Source organism: Arachis duranensis, chromosome 1 (genome assembly GCF_000817695.3).
Source record: "Arachis duranensis cultivar V14167 chromosome 1, aradu.V14167.gnm2.J7QH, whole genome shotgun sequence".
In the NCBI taxonomy this organism is placed as follows: Eukaryota; Viridiplantae; Streptophyta; class Magnoliopsida; order Fabales; family Fabaceae; genus Arachis; species Arachis duranensis.
In genome coordinates this window covers 27,718,582-27,731,060 of record NC_029772.3, presented here as the reverse complement: position 1 = coordinate 27,731,060, position 12,479 = coordinate 27,718,582, and the positions used below count along the sequence as shown (strand labels likewise).

Below are 12,479 nucleotides of genomic sequence, written 5' to 3'. Positions count from 1 at the left end.
CTGTTTGACACATTGTGTCACCTAACCCTCTAACCACATTCTAGCACTAGAATGTTCATGTTTCATTTGCTTTGTTTGTGATTGTTGCAAGTCATGGAGGCTGAGGTGCGTGAAGAGGGAGTGAGCAACAATACCTAGCCTGCAAGAAGGGTGTTGGCTTCTTACACTATCCCCAATGCAAGAAACTGCGGGAGTAGCATACTCACTCCTAATGTTCATGCAAATAATTTTGAGTTGAAGCCTCAACTTATCACTCTGGTGCAGAACAATTGCTCCTATGGAGGAAGTCCACTTGAAGATCCAAACCAACACTTATCCATCTTCCTCAGGATTTGTGAAACTGTCAAAACAAGTGGTGTGCATCCAGACATCTACAAGCTACTGTTGTTTCCATTCTCTCTGAAGGGTAAGGCCACTCAATGGCTAGAGACATTTCCCAGAGAAAGCATCAATAATTGGGAAGACTTAGTGAGCAAATTCCTAGCCAAGTTCTATCCTCCCCAAAGGATTATCAGACTCAAAACAGAGGTCCAAACATTCACTCAGATGGATGGAGAGTCATTGTATGATGCATGGGAAAGATAAAGAGCTTTACTCAGGAAGTGTCCACTAGAAATGTTCAAAGATTGGGATAAACTTCAAAACTTCTATGAAGGATTGACTCTGAAAGCTCAGGAAGCACTAGACCATTCAGTAGGAGGTTCTTTGCAATTAATGAAGACAATAGAGGAAGCCTAAAACCTCATAGACATGGTGGCAAACAATCAATACTTCTATGGTCATCAAAGGCAACGCCAACCAGCCCCTAGAAAGGATGTGTTGGAACTTGAAGGTGTTGATGTTCTCTTGGCACAAAATAAACAGATGCATCAACAGCTTCAGCAACAAATAGAAATGATGGCCAAGAAAATTGATGGACTGCAAGGTGCTGCAGTAAACACACAACGCCAATCTCAAACCTCACATGGGTGGAATCAATCTGAAGAAAGTTTAGGGACATTCAATTATGAGCAACAAAGCTCTGAGCAGGTGCAATGCATGAATAACACTTCAAGTTCATTACAACACAATTTTCATGGTGATGCACACAAGACACCCTGGAAGACTCATTCTAATTCAAAGTGGGGTGAGTACCAGAATCAAGGACAAAGGGACTTCAACTATAGTAGCATTAGCAACACAAACAACCAAAGCCATTTATTCAATAATACTAACCAATTCAAAAACCCACAAAACACATACCACCAATCCCATAACAACTCACAAAACCACCAGAATAACTTTTCTACATCCACATCCCACCCTCAAAGTACCCCCACAATTAATTCAAACAACTTCCAACAACAACCATTTCATTTCACACAATCACAACCAAATCCAGACTCTCAAAGAATCTCAAGTCTAGAGAAAATGATGGAGAAACTCATGAAAAATCAAGAGATGGCAAGACAAGATCAGGAAACTGCAAGGAAAGATCAGGCCCTGGCATTCAAAAACCAAGAGGCCTCAATCAGAAACCTTGAGAGACACATGAGGCAAATGGCTAAGCAAATCTCAGAAATGGGTGAGAAGAGAGCAAATACCTTCCCCAATGTCATTGAAGAACACCCAAGGGACAAAGGAAAAGCCACAAAATGGGAGGAGTGCAAAGCAATTATAGTGGAAAGTGAAGAGACTAGGGAGAAGGAAGCCATCAATCAAGAAGAACACAACAGAGAAGTTCCACAAGAAGAAATAGAGGACAAAAGTGAAAAGGATCAGACAACTAAGAAGGCACAAATCTCAAAGGGAGACAAGAACATCCTTGAATCAAAATTACAAGAGAAGAGGGAAGAAGTGAATCCTTGTGTCCCCAAACTTCCATACCCTCAGAGGTTTAAAAAAGAAAATGAGGATAAGCAATACTCAAAATTCCTGGACATATTCAAGACGCTCAGCATCAATATTCCTTTCTTGGAAGTACTTGAACATATGCCACTATATGCCAAATTTACGAAAGAAGTACTCACAAACAAAAGATCCCTAAAGGAAGTATAGATTGTTGAGATGACAAAGGAATGTAGTGCTATCCTCCAAAGAGAGTTGCCAGAGAAGAAAGATGATCCTGGGAGTTTTTACATACCTTGCACCATAGGAAACATAACAATTGAGAAGTCATTCTGTGACCTCGGTGCAAGCATAAACTTGATGCCTTTGTCTCTAATGAGGAAACTTCAAATTTCTGAGCTGAAATCCACACGAATAGTTCTCCAAATGGCTGACAAATCCATTAAGCAAGCATTGGGAGTTGTGGAGAATGTGTTGATAAAAGTGGGAAAATTCTTTCTCCCTGCTGACTTTGTTATCTCAGATATAGAAGAGGACCCTAACACTCCCATCATCTTGGGGAGGCCTTTCCTAGCTACGGGCAGAGCATTGATAGATGCTGAAAAAGAGTAATTGTTGCTAAGAGTGCATAATGAGCACCTAGCATTCCATGTTTTTAAAACCATGCATGAGCCTACCCAAGAAGAAGATTGTATGAAGGATAAGGCCAGAGATCAAAGCCTGAGGGAGGCAGTCAATGAGTTAACTCCAAGACTTCTAAATCCATGCTTGAAAGCAGTAGAGATGGTGCAACAAACCAAAGAAATCAAGGAAGAACTAGATCCAAAGCCCCCAGATGAGAAATTTAACATCCCAGATAAAGAACCACCAAGGCAGGGAATATCTTTTGAGAAAGAAAAAAAGAAGAGGCCAAGAGGGTGGAGAAACAAGAAGATCCCCACTGAAGGCTTCTCACCAGGGGATAAAGTGATGTTAAACACCCAACCAATGAAGGTGTCTCCACAAGTGTCTGAATACTACACTGTGAACCAAGTCCTTTCACTTGAACTCCTAGAGATCATCAAAGAGGAGACCGGAAGGAAGTTCACAGTAAGAGGTGAAAAGCTGAGGCACTATGATTTTCAGCCTCCATGATCAAAGAATGGAGGATGTCAAGCTAATGACAATAAAGAAGCGCTTGTTGGGAGGCAACCCAACTGGAGGTAGTTTTCTTTTCATAGCTTTTTCAATAAAAATGTTGAATAATTGGTATGCATTGCAAGGAGCTAAGTTTGGTGTTGCACACCAAAATAATTCAAGGAAGAATGAAAGATTCTAAGTTTAGTGTTCCACCAAAAATCTCATTTAAAAACACATTCTCACCTCTTGCATAATGCTAGCTCCAAGCAATCAAATAAATTATCCAACTATTTAACTGCTTTCTAGCTTTAATTCCATAACCTTTAGCAAGAACACAAGGTTTCACATATGGTTAACTTGTTGCATCAAAGGAAGTGGCAAGCAATTAAGTTTGGTGTTCCCACACCAAAATAAATCCAAGAGCCACACTCAATTTATGCATACTAACCATGCACTTAAGGGCTTGAGAAGCAAGCAATTTTTGAGAATTATGCAGGACATGAGTCAACAATTGAAGATATTATGCATCTTAACTCAAAGAGAACACAACAGAAGGAAGAATCAAAGGGCTGCAACTTCAAAGGTTGTATCTAGAAGAACTAAAGGGCTACAACTTCAAAGGTTGTATCTAAACTTAATCTGTACTGTTGTGAATTGTTTTGATTTGGGAACTCTTATATGTCTCGCTAAAGTGTTTACTTGGTTGCAAGTGGAATTGTTTGTTAAGAATGCTTATTTGCATAAGTGCTTGTCATTCATCACTTAGCTTTAAAATTTTGTTTTGTTTCCCAGATGCTTGAATAAAAGAGAATTGTTTGAATTAGAAAGTAAATATCCAATGTTGCATAAGTTAGAATGGAAGTTAATGGTGGTATATGTGTTTGATTAAATGCATAACTCATGAAATAATTGCTGCATAATATAATTTTCATTGAAGTGTGAGCTAGCTTGCTGTCATAAAGGTTCCTATCAGTAAAGAAAAAGCCCTTGAGAACAAAAATAAAACAGAAAGAAAAGGAAGTAGAAAAAGCCAATGTGGCAAGAAAAACAAAGAATAAAGGCTGGACACCAATAGCTTGGACCCTAGGACACATGCATTCCTGCACCGTTTTGGCGTGTAAACGCCCCTTTGAGTGCCAATCCTGGCGTTAAACGCCAGGTTGCTGCCCATTTTTGGCGTTTAACGCCAGCTTCTTGCCCTTTTCTGGCGTTAAACGCCAGTCTGGTGCCCGTTTTTGGCGTTAAACACCCAGAATGGTGCTTATGACAAGTCATCATATACCCATTTTTCAAGCTAATTTCACTTGTTTCACTAGTCTTTATGCACTTTCTTGCATCCTAAGTAAGTAATTTGGAATGAAAAAGCATGAGTTCTTTAAATCAAACAACCACCATTAAATTGATGCTAAATCATGAGGTTTGAGCTAAAATTTATTGATTTTTAATGAATTATAAACCTTATGAGTTTAGAGATACTTTGATTGGTTGTTTTGGTTTCTGGTAGGTGAAGAAAGGAAGAAAAGAAGAAAAACGTGGCTTAAGAAGTGTGGCCAAGAGATGAGAAGTGTGGTGCAACATAGAAGGAAGAAGCAAACACTGCCCTCCACAAGAGCACATTGCCCTCCAGGAGAGCAGCATAATGAACCAAGCCTTAAAAGCATCACTGCCCTACCCACAATAAGGGCGGAGCACAATTCTATGCCAAGGACCAAAGGAAGCAAAAACTCTGCCCTGCCCTCCTCAAGAGCAATATCGGGCTTTCATGAAAAATAATTCAAAGGAAATTGCTTCTTAGTGTTTCCTATGGGTTTCGAACCCGAGAACAAGGAGGAAAGGAGTAGCGCTCAATACAAGGAAAACAAGCAAAACTTAGCTTGTTTTCAATCTCCAAGAATCGAACACAGCACCATGAGGAAGCAAGGAACTAGGCGTTACTTTGGTGCCAAGAAAACCAAGGAAAAAGGAGCAGCGTGTGCCTCCACCGAGTTTCGAACTTGGGACTTCACCCATTGGCAACATTGCCCTGCCCTCCACAAGGGCAGGGCAGCATTTCTTGGTGCATGGCCAGCGCACAAATTGGCACGGGCTTGAGCACTTGGCGCACAACATGGACGCACGGGTAGCAAGGCAAGGCGCACCATGGCAACACTGCCCTGCCCTCCACAAGGGCAGGGCAGCATCCTGACGCAGCACACACATGCACGAGGCTTCATCACACAATTTCCCTGCTCTGCCCTCCACAAGGGCAGGGCAGCCTCCTAAAAGCTACTTTCTCACGGGCTGAAAATTGGATTAAAAATCCAATTTAGTTCATTTCTTCACCAAATAAAAAGCCCATCCACATTCCAAAATCCAAGAATAGAAAGTGTATAAATAGGAGATAGTTTGATGTAATTAGGACCTTCTTTTTTATTTTTTAATTTTCACATCTTTAGACTTGATTTTTCGTTGAGAGCTTGGAACTGAGATTTTAGAGAATTGGGAAGGAGAATTGATCTCTCTTCTTCCTCGTTCTTGCTTGAGCACTTTTTACTTTTCTTGTTTGAGTCTTGGGTGTGAAGAATTGAGGAATTTCTGTCTCAATCTCCATTCAAGATCTCTTTGATTTTCCTACTGCATAATTGAGTTGAATTAAATTTCCTTTACTGCTTCAATCTTCAATTTCTCTTTAATTGCTTTGTGAACTTGGATCTGGGAAGGAAATTGAGATCTAGACTTTGCTATCTAGTCTCTGAAGTCCTGAGATCCAATTTTCCTTTTGGTTCTTCTGTTGAACCACTGCTGCAATTTAATTTCTATTTTCTGTTTGATATCTAGTTGAATTCAAATCATTTCTTACTTTGATAATTGTTGCAATTTAATTTCCATTGCTTAAATTATGAATTCCCAGTCCTCAAATCCCTTTTCCATTCAAGCAATTTATATTTCTTGCACTTTAAGTTACTGCAATTTACATTTCTTGCACTTTAAGTTTCAGTCATTAAATTTCTTGTTCTTTAAGATTCAGCACCTTTACTTTCAATTCTTTTTAATTTCTACAATTCATCCCTCTCCCTTTACATTTACTGCTATTTACTTACTGTTGGATACAAAATCACTCAACCAATACTTGATTCGCTTGACTAAATCAACCACTGAACTAAAATTGCTCAATCCTTCAATCCCTGTGGGATCGACCTTACTCCCGTGAATTTTATTACTTGATGCGATCCGGTACACTTGCCGGTGAGTTTTGTGATGGATCGTTTTTCACACATCAGTGGGCATGAAATTGGAGCACAAACAATAGGCATCTTTTAAGCCCCAAAAACACCAACTGGGTAGCAAGTGTGACGTTAGCCACACTAACATCAGTACTAACGCCACACTTGTAGCATTGGTACTTCTAACGGTAACACTAACGATTACCACCTGGACCTCAACTTTATTCACTTTTCTTTCAAGGACCACCCAACCTCAAGGAAGCAAGCCCACAAATGTCAACCAATCAAGGCCATAAGAAGCATCTAGAATAGGAATTTTTATTTAATTGTAATTTGCTTTTAATTTTATTTCATTTTGTAATTTAGGAGAGCCTATATAAGGGCCTTAGTTTTTATATTCAAGGAATTCTGGGAGCCGGGGATTGAAGATGGGTCTTCGGACTCCCTCCCCTCCTACACTCTTCTTCCTTTTCTCTTTTTTTTTCCTTTTCTTAGTAGTAGTTAAATTTTAGTTTGTACTTTTCATTTATGAACATTGAAGTTTCAATTTCAGTTTTAATCTTCATCTTTATTTTCTGCACTTTCTTTCTTTTCTATTTGGTAGAGCAATGAACAACTAACTATTTTCATTGGGTTAGAGAGCTCTATTGTGATTTAATGGATCAGTTGTAGTTTTTATTCTTCTTCTTCTTTCTTTTCTCTTGATTTTACTAGAGAGCTTTCGATCTTCATCTAATTGAGTAATTATCTCGGAAGAGAAATTGCTCATACTTGGATTTCCTCTGAACCTTGGAAGAGGAATGAGGAAATCATGCTAGAAATGCTCTCTCACATTGGATTAGGTTGGGGGTTGGATGGATATTGTGACATTTAATCCTACCAATACTTTGATCTATGAATGTGTGTGGTATAATCAGTGACCAAACTTCATCTCTTCCCATGAGCAATTAAATCAAGGAATTGGGAAATTGTTCTAGCTTAGAAAGATTGGATTGCCAAGGAATTGGGATCTAATCATTTAAGATTGCCAAGGAGATCAATGAATGCATTGATTGAGGAAGAGATGAGAATGAACTTGATCTGGTGGACTGCAATATCTCTTGATCCTAATGTTAATTTTATTTTTAGTTCTTACATTTACTTTTCTTGCCATTTTACTTTTCTGCACTTTATTGCTTTCTTTACTTTTATGCCATTTACATTTCCTTGTTACTTATCACTCCAATATGATTCGTCTAACTAGGATAATCAATTAACCACTGATTGCTTAATCCGTTAATCCCTGTGGGATTCGACCTCAGTCTATTGTGAGTTTTTACTTGACGACAATTCGGTATACTTGCCGAAGGGAAATTTGTTGAGAGACAAGTTTCCGTACATCAGTTGGGTCCAAATTTTATTTCTTCTCACAATATTACTTCTTTGGTAGAAAAAACTAGAGATTTTGTAACAAATAAGATTCCTATTGTAATTAACATAAAATGTGATCCTCAAACATTCAAAGAGGTCATGGCTTTTGAAAATTCTACTATTTAAAAAGAAGCAACAAATGATGAAATAGACTCAATATTATCAAATAATACTTGTGTCTTAGTTGAGTTTCTCCTAGGATCAAAGCATATAAGATGCAAGTGGGTATTCAGAAGAAAGTATAGCACTGATGACTCGCTACAAATATTTAAAGCAAGGTTAGTCGTCAAGGAGTTTAGACAAAAAGAAGGTCTAGACTATTTTGACACATACACACCTAAGAAATGAATGAATTCTATTAAGACTCTTATAACCTTAGTATTCATTCCTAAGTTTCACATACATCAACCAGATGTTAAAATAATTTTTTTAAATGGAGATCTTAATAAAAAAATTTATATAGAGCAACCAAAAGACTACTTGTTACAACGAATAGAAAATTTGTAAATTAGTTAAGTCTTTGTACGACTTAAAACTAGTGTCTAAACAATGGCATGTGAAGTTTGATTTAGTGGTGCTATCAGATGCTTTTCACATAATAGTGTAGATAAATATATTTACTCAAAGTTTATTAAGGATTATGTAGTAATCATTTGTTTGTATGTTGATGATATGTTAATTAGTGAAACAAATATAAAAAGAATTCGAATAACAAAGGAGTATCTAACTTTTAAATTCAAAATAAAAAATTTGAATGAAGTTGATAATATTAAACATAAAAATGCATAAGAATAAAATTGACTTTATCTTAAGTCAATCTCATATATAAAAAAGGTATTGAAAAAATTTGATCATCTCACAATTAAAGAATTCAATATATCCTATAATCATAATTTTAAATTAGAAGAAAGCATGAGGAGACTTGTAGCACAATTAGAATATACTAATGTTATAGGGAATTTAATGTATGTAATGTATTTTACTAGATCTAACATACTATTTACTATGTGTAAATTATCAAGATTTACAAAGAAGCCTAGCAATCAATATTAAAACGTTATAACAAGAGTTTTTGATTATCTTAAAAAAAATCATAAATTTGAGATTATATTATAGTGATTATCCTGTAGTTTTGGAACGTTATTCAGGTGAAAATTGAATTAAAATTTTGGTGATAACTATTTGTTCCGAGGGTTACCTGAAACTGTAGCTCGATCTTGGATGAGATCTTCTGTAATGGTCGGAGTTGCTGTGTCCGATTTGTTGGACTTGGTGGCGGTGCTGATTCCTTCGTCCCCAGAGGGTGGGAGGTACCTGCAAGGGACTCCGATGCTTAAGTTAGCAAGGGTATTAAACAGGTATTGAGTAGAATCAGAGTATGAGTTACACCTGGATGCTCCAGCGTATTTATAATAGTGTAGAGTGACCTTCTTAAATAAGATAAGTTAGTTATCTTATTTTATCTTTATCTTTTGAATGAGGTCATCTTATCTTCAAAGGAACCGCCCTTCTCCCTGTGGGCTTGGACTGCCTTGGGTTTTGGTACGCAGTCCTCTGTTAGGGCCCTTCTTTGGGCTTTCCTGTTGACTTGGCCGAGCTCTCTGAGAAGAGGTCGGTCGCTTTGTTTGTAGAACATCCCGGGTCGGACAGCTTGACCCAGGGTATGAACAGTGCCCCTGCTTGAGTTCGGTCTTTATTTGGAGGTAGAGTTTCAGTTTTTAGGACTTCGAACCTTCTCAGGTGAAGCCGAACTCGAGCATTTTGTCGACTTTATTTTTGTAGAGTTCTTTTTTGAATGCAGAACATTTCACTTCCTCTGAGAGCGCGCACTTTTGTATTAGCGTCCTAACCTTGGGAATGTGCGAGGGTTTTAATGCCCTCATTAATTGGTTTTTAATGCCCCATTTCTCTTGGTTTCTTTTATTCAAATTTTGTATCCAAGAGACGGTTTTCTTTTCCCTGTAACTTCCCTTCTTTTTCGCCGTTTCCTGTCCTGCATTTCTCGTTTTCTCTTTGTGACACTTTTGCATTCGCTTGGTGCTTCCACTTCGTGGTCGATTCTTCGCTGCTCCTTTTCAAAGCTTTCTTCCTTCTTCCAGGTTGGTTTTTGCTTTCTCTTCACTGTTTATTTCTGCTGCTTTGTTTTTGATTCTTTTGATGATGTTCTGATTTTGTATGTTGCGAAGCTTGAATTTTTTCCTTGTTTCTGTACTTGGTTTATTATTGTGATGCCCTATTTCCTGATCTTCTTTTGCTTTGGGTGTTTTTCCCAATTCTGATTTCTGTTTGGAGCTTTGTGTGTTTGTCGTTTGATTTTCGTACTGTAGTTTTGAAAAAAGGTTGCTCCTTTGATAAGTTGTTTACTTCATTGATGATTTTGCTATACTAGTTGATGACCTTTCTCTTACTCTTCATCTTTTTCTCCTTGGGATGCTATTTCTTTGGGAGAGAGTTTTATCTTTTGTGGCTTTTTCTGAGATTTCACTCTGTCATTGCCTCCAAAGGATGCTCCTGGACCTTGGTGTGCATCTTGGGGTTTTCCTTTTGCTGTTTTGTGTGCTTAAGGTCACGTTTATCCGAGTTGTTTCCATTTTGTCCGAATTTGTTTTTTGGGTTAGTAACTTGTTTCCTTTTGTTCGTAGGATTAGTTGGCCATGTCGTCTCGCAAAAATATTGTCGAGGCGTCCTCTAAGGTTCCTGAGGGGATGTCCGACTGGTTGGACTCCCTGGTGTTGCTATGTGTATCCCTAGCTAATGCGGAATTCTGCACGGAGCTTAGGAAACACCATCGGATATGTAGTAGTGAGAATCAAGAAGCAACTATGAGTTGGTGGCACCCAATTCTGATGACAGGGTCTGTTTTCCTATTCCGACCCAGGGGGAACATCCTTTCTTTTATGCATACGATTTCTTCTTTAGCCAGATGGATATTACCCTTCCTTTTACTTCCTTTGAGACTGACCTATTGTGGTCTTGTAACGTGGCCCCATCTCAGCTTCATCCGAATTCTTGGGGTTTTATTAAGATTTTTCAGATGGTTTGTCATGAATTCGGTGTTAAGCCCTCTTTAACCCTTTTTCTGTATCTATTCGTGTTGACCAAGCTTGGAACTACCAAAAAGAAAGCTTCTTGGATTTCTTTTAGGTCAGACCAGGGATATAAAGTCTTCTCCATGTATGATGAGTCTTTCCGCGATTTTAAGAATTACTTTTTCAAGATCCAAGCCGTTGAAGGAGCTCGTCCTTTCTTCCTGGATGAGAATGGCGAGCCTTGTTTTCCTTTAGAGTGGCAGAGGAATGTAGTTGTGTCTAGGTATACCTGGGAGATGTTAGACGAGGTCGAGCAGGTCTTTGTCGTTGCTTTGGAGGATATTTGGGGGGAACCTCCTCATCTTGAGACCAAGAAATTTCTGGGAGATCCATCCTTGATTCGTGCTATGCTGGGTATTTTATAAACTGTGTTCCCATGTCTTTTGTTTTCTGCTTTCTTTTCTGGATATTCATAAGTCGTTGTATTTTTCTTGTTTTTCAGAGATGTCGAAGAATAATGACTCACTGAAGGCCTTTAAGAAGGCGAGGAAGGCTACCGCGGCTCAGAACGTCCCGGCCAAGGTGGTCGGAGAAGGGTCCTCCCAGGTTTTGTCGAAGCCGTCTATCCTGAGCTCTCCTGGGCCAAGGAGGATGATCCCGACTCCCCAGGTTTGTTTGGTCGATCCGCCTCAGACTTCAGTTGGTACCTTTGCTCCTTCAGTCGCTCCTCCTCCAAAAAGACCTCGGACTATCGAGCCGTTTAACCTTGGTGCTCCCGACTTTGATGCAGTTGGGTTTGTAGACCAACAGATTGCTCCCTATGGTGTCATGCCTACTGACGATGTATCCATTCTTCGTCATTTAGACTTTATTACTCGGAGTGGTATTACACTGGCACACATGGGAGTGGCTTTATACCGAACTGCTCAAGATCTTTCTATCCATGCTACCAAGGCTTTTATGGAGGAGGCGAAATCAGAGTTTGACCGAATTAAGGGTTTGAAGGAGGAGCTCGAGGTTAAAGTGGCCGAGCTGGAAAAGGAGCTGAAGGGGGAAAAGGCCCGGGCTGTTGGTCTGGCGGCTGCCGCACAACTGGCTGAGGGTTTTGAACTCTTTATCTTGTAAATGGTGTTTTGCTGACTGTTGATACTTCTTTTGGTTGCTTGTTTAGCAACTTTATTTTGAAAAACAAAGTAGTTTCCGAGCTTCCGGGGCTGATTTTGGTGGCCTCTGAAGCTTGCTATTATCATAACTTAGTAGTTTTTATATCATGTCTGCTTGGACTCGTCTTGGTACCTTCGTAGGCTGGGATTTTGTCCGACATGATCAGCTTGATTCTTTGGCTTGGTTTTGTTTGTAATCCTCCTTTTTGGACCTCATTTAGGTCTCTTTTGGGGACTATTTTTGTAATTTGTGTGTCCTACGCCTGACTTTATCATGTCGGGTCCTGTCGAGTTACTTGGTAATCCTCTTTCTTGGACCTTGTTCAGGTCTCTTTCAGGGATTATCTTTGTAACTTATCTTTCTGGGCCGACTTCGTCATGTCGGGCCCTGTCGAGTTATTTGATATTCCTCTTTCTTGGACCTTGTTTAGGTCTCTTTCAGGGATTATCTTTATAACTTATCTTTCTGGGCCGACTTCGTCATGTCGGGCCCTCGTCGAGTTACTTGATAATCCTCTTTCTTGGACCTTGTTCAGGTCTCTTTCAGGGATTATCTTTATAACTTATCCTTCTGGGCCGACTTCGTCATGTCGGGCCCTGTCGAGTTACTTGATAATCCTCTTTCTTGGACCTTGTTTAGGTCTCTTTCAGGGATTATCTTTATAACTTATCTTTCTGGGCCGACTTCGTCATGTCGGGCCCTGTCGAGTTACTTGATAATCCTCTTT

At 39.2% G+C, this 12,479-nt stretch overlaps 1 protein-coding gene across 1 annotated transcript; it reads left to right on the top strand.

Annotated features, from left to right (window-relative positions):
- Positions 1–750: 750 nt before the first annotated feature.
- On the top strand, positions 751–11,713 carry LOC107483149 (uncharacterized). Its single transcript, XM_016103775.1, has 2 exons — positions 751–1,836; positions 11,120–11,713. Exons 1-2 carry the CDS (start codon positions 751–753, stop codon positions 11,711–11,713), a joined length of 1,680 nt encoding a protein of 559 aa, XP_015959261.1.
- The last annotated feature ends 766 nt before the right edge of the window (positions 11,714–12,479 follow it).